The sequence below is a fragment of the Typopeltis vanoorti genome, chromosome 18, assembly GCF_054136105.1.
Source record: "Typopeltis vanoorti isolate ZY-2024b chromosome 18, IOZ_Tvanoo_1.0, whole genome shotgun sequence".
NCBI lineage: Eukaryota > Metazoa > Arthropoda > Arachnida > Uropygi > Thelyphonidae > Typopeltis > Typopeltis vanoorti.
The window spans coordinates 23,311,634-23,330,014 of record NC_143566.1 but is presented as its reverse complement, the minus strand read 5'-3'; the positions used below and the strand labels follow the sequence as shown (position 1 = coordinate 23,330,014).

The window sequence follows — 18,381 nt, the reverse complement described above, 5'->3', positions numbered from 1 at the left end:
AACTCTTCAACATAGAGAAATTTAGTTCGTGAATGAATAACGATTGAATTATAATATGTATGTCGATGTGCAAAAATGAGACTGGGATCGAATTCTTATAAGTAAATAAGCAACCATGCACATGTTGCAATCTCGCTCCCGCCGTGCCGGAACCACCGATATCCGTTTATTGGTAAATACGTCATTTTGGCCTACATGATTGGCCTCCGTAACTATTGTCATCACCTTGCTCCATCTTACAGGTCCTATTCATGTCACTGTTCCCACGATTCACTCTTAATTGCGTTGTCATTCAGGATGGAGGTAATCCAAGTTAACCGAATTAAATATTACCCGTACAATGATGTCTTATATTTTTCAATCGACCTCTGAGCCTGAATCAACCCCTAACAATGTTATATCGACCCCTTTGGCAACCACTGTTCTAGATGATGCACATATAAAGGAAATGTCAGTATACACATTAAATTTGATCTAAATTGTCAAACAGAGCTTAAGTGTTGAACATGAAAACAAATGTTTATATTGAATAATCATTGAAGTGCTGCTTAAGCTGCAAAAACTGCACTCTGGAAACTAGTACTCTGGAGTGATGAATCTTCCTACTGTGTTTTCATTAAGTAGCGTAGTAGTAATGTCCAAGGATTGTATTCTTCCAACTGAAAACTGTGGTTGGGAGGGACGGGATCTGTTTTATGGTACAGAAATGGTCCACTACTTTTTTATTCATTCTATCTTGAAGATAGAATGAATAAAAGGTTGAAGAGCATTTGCAATATCTGTACCAACAATATGTTTAATCTGTCACATAGCAAAGGCTGCTGTGGCTTTGTTTGAGTATGTGGTCTAGTGCACTGGCCAGCTAAGGTTTCTTTCTAAACTGTGTTGTAAACACGTGGGATGAGTGGAAACACATCCATAAAGAAATGTCAAGAAGCAATATGGGGAAGTCTGCAGACTTGCTAGTTCACTTGTTGTGCGTAAAATAACGGATTCTGTTAAGGACTGCCCACATTTAAATGCCAATAAAAATAAGTGCTAATTTGTTAATGGTAAGTCCTGTTTAACAAACTTATTTACTATAACACTATTACTAAAGAGTGGGATGCAGATAATAGTTTTTGCATCATATGTTTGGATTTTACTAAAACATTTCATGCTTATACACTTGTGTTATTTACAAATAGGAGAATGCAACATTAACTATAGGGCCCTGAAATTGTTGGGATGGTTATGGAAGAGAAGGCAGAGAGTGGTAGTGAATGTTTTGCTTCCAGTTGGATGCAAAATATTCAACAGGAACCAGTACTGCATCCATTTTAATTTTTATCAGTGATATTAATAGTGGAATGAGAATTTCTATGTTAAAAATTTGCAGATGTGGCTAGAATAGATAATAATGAAGATCAAGGGCTGCTCCTTTAGGTTATCAAAGCAATGGAAGATGATAAAGACCTGAGAATAATAGTACATCCTAATATGAAATTTTCTAAACAATATAATAAAGCAGCTGAAACTGCAGACAGGATTTTTTTATTAATTCCCAGAAAATAGTTAATAGACAAAAAAGATGTAATTATTCCTTATACAAAACTGCTATGTCTCAGAATACTGTATTCAATTTTGAAGTACTTGTCTTAGAAACAACATAAATATACTGGAGAAGGTACAGCAGTGGTCAACCAGTTTGATATCTGCAATGAATAGCTTCTCATGTGAAGAGTTAGATTTTGTAAATTTCAGAGGTCTTCACAGGAATCATGAACCAGGGGATATAATTTTTAACTAATAAAGATTTTATGAAGGTTAGAATTAAGAACATATTATTTTAATGAAAACAGAAGTTAAACACTAGGATATACTTCAGAAGTATTCTAGCCACATATACTTCAGACAAGTTTAAAGAGGCCACGACAAACATTTTGAAAGAATTAATTTAGTGTAGTTGGTATTCTTTCTGCTTAAGTACATAAGATTTATTGGAACTGGTTAACAAATGGTTTTACTCAGATGCAATAACTTTCTGTAAAAGATTATTCACAATTCTATGAGAATTCTATTTTTGGTCTTACATTGATGCTATATAAGTTTTGCTTACTTGCTTCATATTTTGTACTAGTGTTACCATAAAGTCTGATGCAAGGAAGTAAACATGAATGATGTTTATTAACACAGACATAAATAATGTAAATATCACTTACAGGCATCAAAACCAGATCTGATATTTTTCAGATCATCTGAAAAACTGCCAGCTTGAACTACTCTCTAACTCTATACAATCTACACTCTACACAATTCCTTGTGATATCACGTGTCAGAGAATGTCAAATCTAGAGTCTATTTTTGATTTCTGTTTCAGAAATTTCTTTATTCATTGTTTGTTGCTCTCAAAATTCTGTTTATCTCTGTAGCTAGGTTTCTGCATCCCAGTTACCCTGACAGTGGAGATATGCACAGTTTTATTCTACTTTCCACAATTCTTGTTTTTTAACTGTTATGGTAACTTTTAGTTACTTTTTATTTCCAATGCCTTCTCTAGCATGCTTCATATTGTCTTGTTCGGTTATTGGTTATGTAAAGTGAATCAAGCCAGTATATTTATACATCATATAATTAACTTTATATTTGTCACATTTCATTAATTCTGTTTTCTTGATTATTAGTGGATGAAGACTTGAATACAAAACTGTCACTAGGGTAAAAATATTGGTAATGAAATGACTCTCCCTTTATACTCATACTAGCCACTGAATTAAAAACTTTTATGCAGATATATACGTAAATGTCTCTTACATAGTGTATATGCAAAATACTTTGTCACTAAGCAACTTTTAAGAATGCTACTGGTCAGTAATCATCAATAGTGTTGATCACAATGGGAATAACAAAGGATTTTTTTGGAGATCGTTAATGGGCTTATTGAGGGTGCATCTGGATGGAGCCATGATTTTGAGAACAACAGATCTGACTGGTTTCTCAAAAGGTAGATAACCTGAATGTTTAATCAGTGAAAAAATAACCCATATTGCTTTTCTAAGGGGCACAACTATAGTACTAAGACATTCTGTCAGAAATGAGATCGTCATCATCAGAGAAGACTTGTATGACAAATAGAACTTCCTGTGTGTGGCAGCAGTTGACCAAAGCATTAATGAAGGCCATTCCTAAACCATGCACAGGGAATTGAAGAGGATATTGGAAGTCACATGTCTATACAGGAAAAACCACTGATTTCTGTATAGAAACAGAAAGTTAGTTTACAGTGGTGTCAGGAGCACTGTGACTAGAAGATAGGATATTAGAAGAAAGACACTAGAAGACAGGAAGAAAGTCCTATGATCTGACAAGTCACGGTACAACTTGTTCTATACTGATGGTAGGCAGAGCATTTGGTGAGATCCCCATGAAGCAATGAACCCAGCTTGCCTTGTAAACACAAGTCAAGATTCTGGAGGTGGTATCATGGTGTAGAGCATGATCTGCTGGCATGGAATGAGTCCCCTGATATTGCTGGAAGGTCAAGTGTTACCCAAGGAATATTTGAACATTGATGCTGATGAAGTCCATCCTGCAATGATGACTTTTTATCCAGCAGGTGATGGTTGTTTCATGGACGACAATGCTACTGCCCAGCATGTAAGAATTGTTCAGTAGTGGTTAAGCGAGCATGACAACTTCCATCATCTTACCTGGTCACCACAAAGCCCAGATCTGAACTCCATTGAGAATGTGTGGGACATGTTAGGAAAACAGATTCAGGAGCAAAGTCCTCTTCTGTCAGATCTCAACCAGTTAAAGGACTGTCTGGTGAATGCATGGTGTTGTGTATGTAGATGCAATCCAACATCTTGTGGAATCTATAGCAAATTGCATATATGTGCTGTAATTCAGGCTAAAGGCAGTCCAACATTGTAGTAAATAAGTTTCTAATTCAGTGGCTGGTATGTGTATGATGTTTTCAAAAATGATAGTTATTCAAGCATTGACAACACTTTCCACAAGGTCTCATTATCCTTAATTGTTTATCGATTGCTTATTGCTTAAAATTATTGAGAACAACTTATGCAAGTTTCTCTCAGAATTTTTAATTCTTTTAAAAATTCGCAACATTAATCCTTAACCCTTTGAGCTTGTTCAGCATCGTAGGGATGACATTCCGAAGTCTCCTCTAGGATGCATAACTCTTTGTTAGCCACTATAAAAGAAACATCATCTCTCAGATGGCCTACATTTACAGAGCAATTTGCGTACATCATCTGGGAGATTCTATTCGATCTATAGGCCATTATGTAGACATGATGCAACTCAGCTAGCAGCCAACACCAATCTCTCTTCTTGCAGATGACATCAGACCTGTAGAACTAGTCTGTTACACACGAGCACAGAGCGCAACAGGTTAATTATAGTAACAGATGTTTCGAGATAATCAATTGTCTTCCTTTTTCACACACATTTGGCCTTGCGAATTCACACTTTATATATTATTGCATTTTAAATCTTTTAAAGTCTCCATAAGAAGAAGAAATCACGTTAATGTGACTTCTTTACCTGTTTCTTCAAACTACTCATAAGAAGAAATAATTTTAATCTGATATCTTCTTATTGGTAGTTTGAAGAAATGGGGTGCATAAAAAGAAATCTGAAGTGATTTCCTCTTAGGTGCATTCGTCAAGGCTTGAAAATAGTTTATTTACAGGGTTTAGCCTTGTTTGCTTTTTTTTTTTTTGAAGGCTTTGAAGGTGTAAAATGTATTTAATGTTGATTTTGGTTTTAAAAGTTAAAAAAACAACAACTCTGCAGTTATTCAAAATTATAATTTTTTTTAATATTATATTATTGGTTTAGATTCCACTTGCTCATAAGATTTTAATTCTTGGAGTCATGGATCATGTATGTAATGATTCCCTAGAAAACATTAACAAGATTGTTGCAATAGACCTGATCAAACAGTCTGTAGAAGAAATGGTTACGTCTAAGGTAAATTATTATGTTTTTTAAATGCCATAGAAAAATTATTACTGTAATATTTTATGATATTCATGCCAAAGATATGTCAGTATAGGATAATCAGATCTGTAAAGTATGGGGGAGGGAAATAGAGAATTGAGCCTACCAAAAATTAAGGGTTTTAGCTAAAGTTTATCCTCTTCTGAGAGGTAATAATTGCAGTACAGTTAAAAACTTTACACATTGCTTAATTTGACATTATTATTAATAAACTTCCTTCACTGAAATGCTCGTGATCACGTAAAAAAGGTGTGTTATCAGGACTGTAGTTGTGTAGGTACATATGTTCCAAAGTTATTTGTAACAATTATGAACTAGTTATATACATTAATTGGTGTCACGAGAAGTAGTGGTGTGTAAAGAGGGCTGCCATTTGAGATAAGTTTTTGAAATAATTTATAGTATATGAGTGTGTGTGTGTGTGTGTGTGTTCATGAGTAAGAGTTGCTATAAAAGTTGTGTGCTTGCAGTGTTATTAGTGTGTGGGATTTTTTGTATAGGTTTATTTACAAATTCTTTAAAAATTAGAGCTTAGTATACTAACCAGTGAATGCAAGATGGCTGCAGCTTTGTCCATGCAGGAATTCAATTTCAGTCATTTCGTGAAATATTAGGTGTGCTATATGTACTCATTTGATTATATATGGCACACCTATTATATTGGATATTTAAGGTGAATGGAAGGAGGCGGTGTGTGCGAAGTGTGAGCTGAATGAGGACTTGATGAGTGCTAATTTGTTGATAACTTGAAAGTGTTAATAGCGACAATGATAAGTACTGGTGTGATAGAAATGGATGGTGTAAAAGAGCAGCAAAAAATGTTAAAGTTTTGAAAAAGAGAATGAACAATGCTAAGAAAGACGAAAGTGATGTGAATGTGGCAGAAGTTAAAAAAAATAAAGTGCAGTTAAAGATAAGGTGGTGAGAGGTGTTGACTGCGAACAAGCATGTATGCAAGGTTCAAAAAATTTGAAAAAATGAATGATAGCAAAAGCGTGATGCAAGGTTCGACATTTCGAAAATTCAAAAGAAAGAATGAAAATAAAAACAGTATTCTTGTCCATATAAGGATACTCTACTATCCACAAAATTTCAGAAAATCAATTCCAAATATTAATTGTACATTTGGATTACAAGATGCTGGAAGAATTATTAATTGATGAAAGACTTTTAAAGGAATACAGAGGATTGAAATAAAAGTATTTATTTGAAAGTTTATTTTTCTTGGTTAGACTATAATAAATTTAGTTTAATCCTTTATCCAAGTGTGAGCAAACAAAATTTGTGCCTGAAAGTATCTTCAGGACTGGGGAAAGGTGGTACAACACCAGGCAACTCGTTGCAAAGGTGGAGCAAGCTAACATCACTCCTATCTCAGTATCTCCCATAATGCAAAACACATCTCCTTGCAGATATGTATAATGTTATGCATTAAGGGAAGGGCCACTACTCAGACTAGTTTCGACCTTTATTGAAGTCTCTTCAGTGGGAGCCAGGCCCAAGTGGAGATAACAGGCAGAAGCATTAGCAAGGTCATCTCTACCTATAGGAGTTGCCAAACGGTGTGCCACCTTTTTATTAAATTATTCTGGATTTAGAGAAAGATGTTGAAAGTTTATTTTTCACTTGGTTAGACTATAATAAATTTAGTTTAATCCTTTATCCAAGTGTGAGCAAACAAAGTTTGCGCCTGAAAGTATCTTCAGGACTGGGTAAGGTGGTACAACATCTGACCTTGTAAGGTCATCTGACCTTGCTAATGCTTCTGCCTTTGTAACGAGTTGCCTGGCGTTGTACCACCTTACCCCAGTCCTGAAGATACTTTCAGGCGCAAACTTTGTTTGCTCACACTTGGATAAAGGATTAAATTAAATTTATTATAGTCTAACCAAGTGAAAGTCATCTCTACCTATAGGAGTTGCCACACGGTGTGCCACCTCTTTATTAAATTACTCTGGATTTAGAGAAAGATGTTGAAAGTTTATTTTTCACTTGGTTAGACTATAATAAATTTAGTTTAATCCTTTATCCAAGTGTGAGCAAACAAAGCTTGCACCTGAAAGTATCTTTAGGACTGGGGTAAGGTGGTACAACATCTGACCTTGCAAGGTCATCTGACCTTGCTAATGCTTCTGCCTGGTATATCCACTTGGGTCTGGCTCTCACTGAAGAGACCTCAATAAATGTCGAAACTAGTCTGGGTAGTGACCCTTCCCTTAATGCATAACATTATACATATCCACAAGGGGATGTGTTTTGCATTATGGAAGATACTGAGATAGGAGTGATGTAGTTAGCTTGCTCCACCTTTGCAAGGCGTGCCCTGGTGTTTTACCACATTACCCCAGTCCTGAAGATACTTTCAGGCACAAACTTTGTTTGCTCACACTTGGATAAAGGATTAAACTAAATTTATTATAGTCTAACCAAGTGAAAAATAAACTTTCAACATCTTTCTCTAAATCCAGAGTAATTTATTAAAAAAAGGGTGGCACACCATTTGGCAACTCCTATAAGTAGAGATGACCTGCTAATGCTTCTGCCTGGTATCTCCACTTGGGCCTGGCTCCCACTGAAGAGACCTCAATAAAGGTCAAAACTAGTCTGAGTAGTGGCCCTTCCATTAGCTTGCTCCACCTTTGCAACGAGTTGCCCGGTGTTGTACCACCTTACCCCAGTCCTGAAGATACTTTCATGCGTAAACTTTGTTTGCTCACACTTGGATAAAGGATTAAACTAAATTTATTATAAACGTATTTATTTGCTTATCAGCTGAAATTTCTGATTCAAAAATGTCCTTTAGCTTAATTGGATAACTCAAAACTGAAATTTCATTTGGTAAGTAGTTTTAATTTTGTTAAAGTACAAGAAATGAGTGAAATATATGCACCTGTGTCAAGTGAGATTTCAAAATGTCCATTTTCAATAAATCCTTGTAAAACTGTTAAAGGATTATCAGTGGTAGCATAAGGTTCTAATGCTACATCAAACTCTGAGCGTTTGTGCTGCCTTTAGCTTTACCCATGTCTAATGAGTATTTTGACATTTCTCTTCTAGTAAATATGATATTAGAATCAATTCTAAATTATCATTTACTCTCAGATTTCTTATGTTGATAACTAAATTTTTTTTCTTAACATAACAGTCTTTAGCAAACTGACCATCTAACACATCTTGGAATATATCTCTTGTGAGATTTTTTTTCTTGTTAGGAACACTAGATTCTCTAAAAGAATGTTTATCTGTAGGTAGATTCTTGGATATTATTAAATCAGCTCTCATCTTAAACAGAAGTTTCTGTCCCTCCACAGTTGAGCTCTACTGTCTCTCTATTTCTTCACTACGAAATATTTTCTGGTTGTTCTTTGGACTCAGATTCTGGAACATCCTTAGCTAAATTTTTAGAAAATTCCCTAGACCAATTCTTTTTCTTAGTACATTTTAATTTTTGAATCTATCCTTTACCCTTATTCATAATCACTGTATCAGGAGAATAGGTTTCATTATACTGAAATGAGTTTACCTGTTCAGTGTTTCTTTTTTTTTTTTTAATATGCCTATTATGCGCTTCTACTTGGTGCACGTGTTTAGCTTCTGGCCATCAATATCTAATCTGATTATTTTTCTCCCAGCAATACACAAGAATTTACACAAAGTTAACATTAGAAAATTTACATTCATTATTTACAACACGATATACAGATAAGTATTTTCTCAAAATATTAGTGTTGCTGATAAATTACAATTAACTTTATTCATCTGATATATCAATATTGGCCCCAGAAATGTTAATGCATGTCTGAGGGAAATATAAAATGTATTAAATTTTAGTTTCATTCAGAACTTAACAGCCTGCACAACTTGATTGTCTTTGAGGGCCAAACCCAACTTGGACCACCTGACCAAGAGCCAGATCACTTCAGACCTAGAATCTTAGACTAGTCCACTACAGCTAAACTTAAATAAATTTGTTAGTAGGTCTACAGTAACTACTAATTAATATGCGTATTTAAATTTTTTAGACAGTTACAATTAAAATTATAATCAAAATTATTTACAAACAGATATAGTTGCAAAATTTCTCAATAAAAACCACTTAAACATAAACACAAAGTTTAATGATAATTTCACTGAGAATATCACACTTATTCTCAGTGAAATATCAGTGACTGAATGTCAAAATGTGACACATTGCATTTCTTTGTTGCCACTATTTTATCAAAGCTTGGTGTCATGTTTGAAGTGGCCGTTCTTAATATGGCCTCTAAATTGATATCGCTTAAAGATGAATGCTGTTTGGTTTTGTTCAAGTTCATGACCGAAAATGTTTGTTCACAAGTATATGTGCTCCCAAATATACAAAATACCTGGTAAGCAGTATCCAACAAACTTTTAAATTTATCCTGATTCAGAACAAAATCGTCTAATTTCATATTCCCCCATATGATTAAATAATTCAATCAGGCAGACGGGCCAAAATAAATAGCATTGCGGGTCATATGTTGTGCAGACCTGTTATAGGGCATATCGCAAGTGTCAATTATATAAAAAAAAAAAAAATCAACTAACGCTTTTTATTCTCATATACGGGAGTAGGCGAGGCCATTTAGCCCTATCTAACTTTTGGAGACTGAGTGGGCAGTTAAATCTCCACTGGTACGCAATCAGAGACAGATGGCCCAATGCTATCACTAAGTAAGCGGTACGCAGTGAAGAGAGACGGCTCAAATGTGCTGCCATCTCATGGTCCCTAACCCTAACACAATATATTTTTTAATGTCTGAAATAATGTGGGTTCTACGGTCGATTTTCTTGAGTTTACAGGACGAAAAACCTGAGTTTCCGGAAGGAAAAACCTGCTTGCCCGTGCCAGAGATCGACTAACTCGGGAACCGGTCGAAAAAAGGCTTAGAAAAATTTCCTCTAGTCGCCGACTAGACTCGAAACCAAGTCTTCCTTCGTGCGGCCTAGCGCGGTGGTGTGCAAACGCCACATCCACTGAGCTACACAGGTGCCCTGTCAATTATATATGGTTACAAAACCAAAACTAATAAAATACTAGTGTGGAGAAACAATTGTGAAATGGTTTATAATTGTAAATTATGATTATTTTTACAGAATTCTCTAAGTATTTTTCAGAAACATCAGCAAACTGTACTCCTAGCAATGATGATTATGATATATGTCATCTGATAAAGGGTTACATGTTGAACAAGAGCAATATGTTTTAAGTAAAGATTGTTTTTATATCAATGCTCTTAAATTCTTTGAAAAAAATGAATAGGAAGTCTACAGTTCAAATTTGGGATAATTCCATTAAGATCAGGAAGATCCATTTTTGGAATTTATATATACAATACTTGGAAAGAAGTCAACAGACACCATAGTGTGAGGAACAGACAGCAATGCCATGCACTTTAATAATATGGACCCCCTTCTCACTTTGATGACTGCAGCAATCCTATGGATATACTTTCCACAAGTGTACGATAGCGAACAATGGGAAATTAGGACCATTCTTCCTGCATGCATGTAATGAGGTCCTGGACTGTTGTGGGGATGGATGTTCATTGACCTTACCTGACACTCCAGTTTTTTCCACAGGTGTTCAACAGGGTTGACATTTAGGCTCAGTTGCGACCAGTCAAGTGTGGTGACGTTCATTGCCACAAACTACACAGTTACAGCAGCAGCCTTATGACATAGTACATTGCCTTGCTGAAAGACCTGCTTCCTATTTTGTGGCATTTCTATAGAAATGCTACGAAGTAGGAGGCATTGCATTGTCCACAATGTTCAAATACCTCTCAAAAGCCTCAAAAAATTCCTCCACTTCTATCTTAGTAGGACCTTCTGTGGGACCATAGCACAAATAAGTCTCATTGTCCAGTTCCTCATTCTGATATTCAACATCACTCTACTTGATATTGCCTGCCATTCAAGAAGATTAGCTTCAAGTTTAGTGTTGAATACTATAGCTACTACTACTCCTTTTACCTGATTGTTATTGCCTGAATATAACATTTTGTTGTATTTATTGCTTAAATATAACATTTTGTTGTATTTATTGCTTAGAACGATTTCACCAGTTTTTGTCTTTTTTGTTTCAGTCACTCCTATTATGTCAATCTGGTACTTATTCAATTCTTCTACTAGTTCCAGTTCTTTGCCATTCAGTTTTCTTATGTTGATAGTACTGATCTTGAACTCTGATGATGTTGAGTTAGGATGTGTTTCAGGATTTGTTCCTGTAGCTGACTTTTTTTTTTGCTGTTCGCAATTTTGCAAAGAGTACAGTTTTTCAATCTTCACCTTGTGGTGCTCCTAGTAGGAGCACCATGACAAGGTGAGGATTGGACATTAGGTCAGAAGCCCTGGTTGGTTCTCTGCATTCCTTTAAAGGCTATATAGTCTCTTCTCAGTTATACAGCTTTGACCCTTAGCACCCACAGTGTGAAGAGATCACTATTAAAAATAACATACTTTATTTGTTTTGTGTTGTCTCCATGAAAATGTACGTGCATAGTTATGTTGGAACTTGGTGTTTGTTATGACTGGTCTGTGTAAATAGAAATAAAATACATATTTACCATTATTAGTAGTTTTTGCTCTTTTTCTCCTAATTTTTTTAACCATTTTTGTATGTTTCATATTTACATCACTCTACTTAAAATAACCTACCATTCAAAAAGATTATCTTTGTGTTTAGTGTTAAATACCATAGCCATTTCAATATCTTATAGTTATTTAGAAGAGTTTTGCCTGTTTTTGTTGTCTTTGTTTTGGTGTCATCAAAATAAAGATATCACCTCCACTTATTTTTTTGCTGGTACTTCTTGAATTCTGCTGATATTTAGTGCGATTCAGTATCTGATCTTTTATTTGTTAGCCTTGGTTCCATGAAAACAGTAGGTTTGTTTAATCTGGTGCACTTTTAGCTGCTCTGACATTTCAGTATTGATTGGCTAAATCTCATTCAGTGTACATGTGAATACTTACTTCTTCTTTCACTATGCCTTATCCCATGTTAAACGGGGTCGGCACACCAATCTTTAACATTCCTCTTCCAAGTTCTCCGGTCCGGGGCATCCTTCGGACTCCATCCTTTCTCCCTAAGATCCTCTGTCACCTTATCCCTCCACCCGAGCTTGGGCCTGCCTCTTTTCTTCCTTCCCTCCAACTCCATACACTCCACTCGTTTACCAACTTACTCCTCACCCTTCCTCTCTACATGTCCAAATTACCTCAGCCTACTTTCTTGCATCTTCTTGCCAATTGGTCCCACCTTAACCGTCCCTCTCATCCAATCGCATGTTATTCGGTGCTGTATTTCCTCATCCAAGTCACCATTCTTCTTGACAATCGACCCAAGGTACTTGAATTTCTTCCCTGAAATTAGCCTTTCACCCTGGAGTCGTATGGCCATATCCTCGTCACTCCCCGTTGACATATATTCAGTCTTCACCCAGTTAATTCTCATGCCGCTCTCCTCCAGTGCCTTTCTCCACTCTTTCAGGGTATTTTCAAGCTTCTCTCGGGATGATGCGCATAGAACAATGTCGTCGGCAAACAGCATCCATGACCGGGTCAAAGAGGTAGGGGCTCAGAGCTGACCCTTGGTGTAGCCCTACAACAATGGGGAACCCTTCTGTCATGCCGACACTAGACCTGACCTGAGTTTCTGTTCCCTCATACATCTCCTTCACCAACCTCACGTACTTCTCCGACACCCTCTTCTTCCTCATATACCTCCTGCCTGGCCACTCTGTCATATACCTTTTCCAGGTCTATAAACACCATGTGCAGATCCACTTGCATCTCTCTATATTTCTCCATCAATCGCCTTAGCGCAAATATCGCATCCATTGTCCCTCTTCCTAGCATAAATCCAAACTGCTCCTCACCAATTTTCGTTTCCTGCCGTATCCTTCCTTCAATTACTTTTTCCCATATCTTCAATGTGTGTGACATCAGCTTCATCCCTCTATAGTTGCCACAGTCTTGAACATCTCCTCTTCCTTTGTAGATTGGGACGAGAATACTTTTCCTCCATTCCTCTGGTATCTTTTCTTGTTGGGCTACTTTCCTCATCATATTCCATAACATATCCATGCCCTCACTGCCCAAACTTTTCCACACTTCCAAAGGTATCTAGTCTGCCCCCACAGCCTTTCCATTCTTCATTTTTCTTAGTACCCAATCCACTTCCTCTCTACTTATGTCTTGCACTGGTCTCTCGTTTGCCTCTCCAGCCTTGCACCTCTCTCTCGGATTCTCCTCATTTAGTAGTTTACGGAAATATTCTTTCCATCTTCCTCTGATTTTGTCCTCTTCTTGTAATACTACTCCTGAGGCATCCTTTATCTGCTTGACTGATGTTATGTCTTTCGAGGCCTTATCTCTGGCTTTTGCTATTCTCATCCCTATCTCACACCAGATTTAACATTAAACCATCTTCCTGTACTTCCTTCAATTCTAACTGCTGACTTACAACTCAAATAAAGACTAAGTATTGCTTGGTATAATGCCCCATTGACACCATATAACTGCAGCGTATTGAATAGCTTCTCTCTTGGCACCTTGTCATATGCCTTTTCCAAATCGACAAAACTTAAATACAGATCTTTGTTATATTCCCATGATTTCTCCACTATCTGTCGTAAAGTGAAGATCTGATCCTGACAGCCTCTATTTGGCCTGAATCCAGCTTGTTCTTCACCAAGCTTTTCTTCCACAACTTTTCTCAACCGTTTTTCAAGTATACTTGCATAGATCTTGCCAGGAACACTTAGTAGGGAAATACCTCTGTAATTCTCACATTCAGTGTTATTTCCCTTTTTATATATGGGTACTATGAGAGCTGTACTCCAATAATCAGGAATTCATCCCTCTGTCCAGGCATTCTGAACTATGCAGTGCAGCCACTGTAAGACTTTTATGCCACCATACTTCAGCATTTCTGGTCGAATATCATCTACTCCTGTTGCCTTTCCACATTTCAAGCCTTTGATGGCTTTTTCTACTTCAAGTATGGATATGTATTCCTGACTGCATGCCTGGTCAGTGTTTTTTATCACTGTGCTGTCATCACTGCTTGTTTCATTTAGCAAATTTTCAAAGTAATTACTCCATACTTCAAGGATATCTTTTTCTCCTGTTTTCATTTCACCTTTATTACTCTAACTCCTTTTACAGCACTCTTTCCTCCATTCCTAAGCTTCTTCAACAACCTCCAGAATATTTTGCCACCTTCTTGATATTTATTTTTTATGTTCTTGCCATAGTCCTCATGTCTTTTGTTTAGCTAGTTTTACACAGTGTTTAGCATTCTTACATTTGTCTCTTTATTCTCTAAGAGCACAAGCTGACTTATTTGCCAGGAACCTTTGATATGCTTTCTTCTTTTCCTTCACTGCCTCTTTAACTTCCTGTGTCCACCATGGAGTTCTAATTTTTCTATCCTTGCAGACAATTTCACCACATGCCTCTCTAGCTGATTCAATCAGGGTTTTCTTCAAGGCTTGCCACTGAATCTCCAAGGTTTGGTTTCTGTTCTCAAACTCTTTCATTTTTCCTTCAATAATTTTTGTGTATTTTAGTCTACAGTTGACATCTGAGAGCTGCTTAACTTTTATTCGCTTTAAAACTTTCTTACATGTCATTCTTTTCAATATGAAATTCAATTTTATCCTGCTCAAGAATAAATAGTGATCATTTCCAATTTCAAATCCTCTGTACACTCTGGTGTCCTACACCAGGGAGAAAACATCACTATCAACAATAACATAGTCAATGAGACTTTTCTTATTCCTTGCCTCTTCTCTCCATGTGAATTTGTACACATCTTTATGTTGGAACATGGTGTTAGCAATAACCAGTCGATGTCCTGAGCAGAAATCCAACAGGTATTTGCCATTATTATTAGCTTTGCTCTTTTCTCCAAATTTTCCTAAAACATTTTTGTATGTCTGACAATCACATCCTACTCTGCTATTTAGATCCCCAACAAGGACCAACTTTTCCTTTTTCATTGTGTCAGTAGCTTTCTCTACGGCCTCAAAAAATTCCTCCACTTCTACCATAGTAGACCCTTCTGTGGGACCATAGGCACAAATAAGTCTCATTGTCCAGTTCCCCATTCTGATATTTGTCCAAATCACTCTACTTGATACTGCCTGCCATTTAAGAAGATGAGCCTCGTATTTTGTGTTGAATACTATGGCTACTCCTTCTTTTCCTTGATTGTCATTGCCTGAATATAACATTTTGTATTTATTGCTCAGAAAGATCTCACCAGGTTTGGTCTTTTTTGTTTCAGTCACTCCTATTATGTCGATCTGGTACTTATCTAATTCCTCTGCTAGCTTTGCCATTCAGGCTTCTTATGTTGATAGTACCGATCTTTAACTCTGGTGATGTTGAGTTGGGGTGTGTTTTCAGATTTGTTCCAGTAGCTGACTTTTCGCTGTTCACCCTGGTTCCCTGGAAAAAACAATGGGGGGGGGGCCCTTGTTCAGCCGGGCGGCGCCCCAGCCAGCATGAAATTTTGTCATGTTGTACCATCATTTTGTATTTTGGTTTAACCAATAGGAATACAATTTGGTTGGCTAAATCCCAAATTGCCAGCCCATCCTCTTTCGTTCAGTATCCAGGTGGATACCCAGCAGGGTGCACTACGAGAAGGTGAGGATTGGACATTAGGTCAGAAGCCCTGGTCGGTTCTCCGCATTCCTTTAAAGGCTATGTGGAGGTCTCCTCTCAGTTATACAGCTTTGACCCTTAAGTACCCCAGGGAGAGAAGCTAGGTCAGTTATCTTCATTTCCTTCGAGTTAAGAATTTTGATCCTTCTATGAATTCAAGTATTCACTCTTAGGTGTATATAAAAGTAAAAGTTTAATCATATACTATATTACTTACTGCTTTATTTTTTTTAGTTGATAATTTTCATCATACTTTCTTTTAATGATGTTTTAATACTGTTAGAGCTTTATTTCCAGGAGGTTATTCCAGAATGGCAAGGTGCAGCAAGTGGTATCCTTGTTTCATTAGGTCGCAGATTTCACAATGAAGTGATGGAATACCTTTTAGTAAAATTTCAGCCAGGTGTGCTTCCACATTTCTTTGTAGTGCAAACACTAGCCAATCTTCTTACAGTTAATGGTAAGCGATGTTACTACACAATTTTTAGTCTAGTTTTTTTTTTATTATTATTTTCAATATAAGTAGATAAGGACAATAGTAGAACAATTTCATTAAGTGCATGTTAGATTATACGAGGGTGGTCTGAAAAGTTCTCAGCCTTGACCATAGATGGCACCACAATCGGCACGTTTTTTTTTTTTTCTAAGTTGGTACACCTGTCATAAGTATCCATATGAAATTGAAATCATTCTATCAAGTAGTTTGTTTTATACAGATATCTGAAGCAAAAGTGTTGTCTTTATCCCTTGAAATGAATAAAATTGAGTATTGTACAGTTATAAAATTCTTTGTAAAAGAAGGTTTAACAGCAAAAGAAATATCTTCGAAGTTCATAAAAGTTTATGGGCTCTCTTCTCTTTCGTTTTCAAAATTAAGAAATGGGCTGTCGAGGTTAAACATGCCCTTCCAGCCTTGAAGATGATCCACCTGAAGGACATCCAAAAAGTGTAATAACATCAGAAATCATTGATGTTATTACACTTTCGTGTAATAACATCACGTATAATAACATCATCGTGTAATAACAATTTTACGCAATGTTATTACAAATCATTGCGTAAAATTGCTGAGACTATAATCATTTCAAAAGAACGTGTAGGATATATTTTGCATGAAGAATTGCAAATGAAAAAGCTTTGCGCAAGATGGGTGGCATGCTTGCTCACAGCAGATCAAACACGCACGCGTATGAAAAGTTCTAAACAATGCTTGGAGAATTTTAACAAGAATAAAACTGATTTTGTGTGTTGATTTATTACTATGGATGAGACTTGGATTCACCATTACACACTAGAATCCAAAAAGCAGTCAAAATAGTGGACAGAAGCCGGTTGTTCAGTGCCAAAGAAGACAAAGTCGGTTCCATCACCAGGACAGATCATGGCATCGGTGTTTTGGGATGCTAAAGGCATTTTTTTTATTAATTATCTTGAAAAGGGTAACACAATAACTGGGGAATATTATTCCGATCTTTTAACCAGACTAGATGAAAAAATTCATGAGAAAAGACCCGGTTTGCAGAATGGGAAAAAACCATCTTTCATCAGGACAGTGCACCTGCCTACAAAGGTGTTTTGGCAATGGGAAAATTAAGGGATCTGTACTATGAATTGTTGGAACATCCACCTTATTCCCAAGATTTTGCTCCCTCTGACTTCTATCTAAAACTCTTCCTCGCTGGTCAGCAATTTTCTTCGAATCAAGAGGTGATTGCAGCTGTAGAGGGGTATTACCCATCCCAGTACAGGGATGAGATAATGGTGCTGGAGCATTTCTGGAATAAATGTATTAGTCTTAAGGAAATTTATCTTCAAAATTAAAAATAATTTTGAAATTATAAATTTGTTTTTTCATTGTTAGGCCGAGAACTTTTCAGACCACCATCATATAATGTTACGATCATAAGAAGAAGTTTATCTGTAAATGATTTGCATCCAAAAAAAAAAAAAAAAAAGCAGTTAAACTACTAATATAACACAGTACTGAGGAGTATTAAGTTAGCTTCTAGAACTTGGAAAGATTCAAACAGGAATTCCTCTTTAATTTTGAGTGGTAATTAGAATTCTTTAGAGCATTACAACTATTTTTCAACAGTCTTTGATTTAAAATATGAGTTTGATGTATCAAATTTCAAAAAAAAAAAAAAAAAAAGATAATGAATAGTGAGACTTTTTTTTTATGCATATGGTAGGTTTTAATAAGGAAATAGAGTAAGTTTTTTGAATCATTAGTGAGGGTGTTTGACAGTGGAAAAGCTGGTTTGTCTCGAGCTGAGTACGAAATAAATACCAGATATACAGAAAACGTTTTAGGAAAATTTGGAACAAAGGGTAGAGGGAATAACATTGCTAAGTACCTGTCAGATTTCTATGCAGAACATATCGTGAACAGTTCATTATAAACAGCATATTTCAGCATGAAAATGTCACCAGAAATGCCCAAATTTTATTATTATTATTATTACTACATGACACCTCCAGGGAGTCCAAAGACTCATCAAGGGAGGGTACCTACTCTACAACTCTGTCTCCGCCACTCAATTCACCAACTACAACAAACTTCAACTACCTTCTTCATCTATACCAACGGCATCTACTGCCGGCCGCCACCACTAGTATTTTCACAATCACAACAATGGCAGGATTCGAACCCACAGCCTTTTGGCTGGAGAG

The 18,381-nt window shown here is 36.3% G+C and overlaps 1 protein-coding gene across 2 annotated transcripts in view; it reads left to right on the top strand.

The window, feature by feature from the left end:
- Window positions 1–18,381, top strand: part of c11.1 (maestro heat like repeat family protein c11.1) — a 763,927-nt gene that overhangs the window by 38,940 nt on the left and 706,606 nt on the right. For both annotated transcript variants that reach the window (XM_090407949.1, XM_090407950.1), the window contains exons 4-5: window positions 4,846–4,977; window positions 16,006–16,168. In XM_090407949.1, coding sequence (XP_090264075.1) covers window positions 4,846–4,977; window positions 16,006–16,168 — 295 coding nt within the window. The remainder of the gene's footprint in view (window positions 1–4,845; window positions 4,978–16,005; window positions 16,169–18,381) is intronic.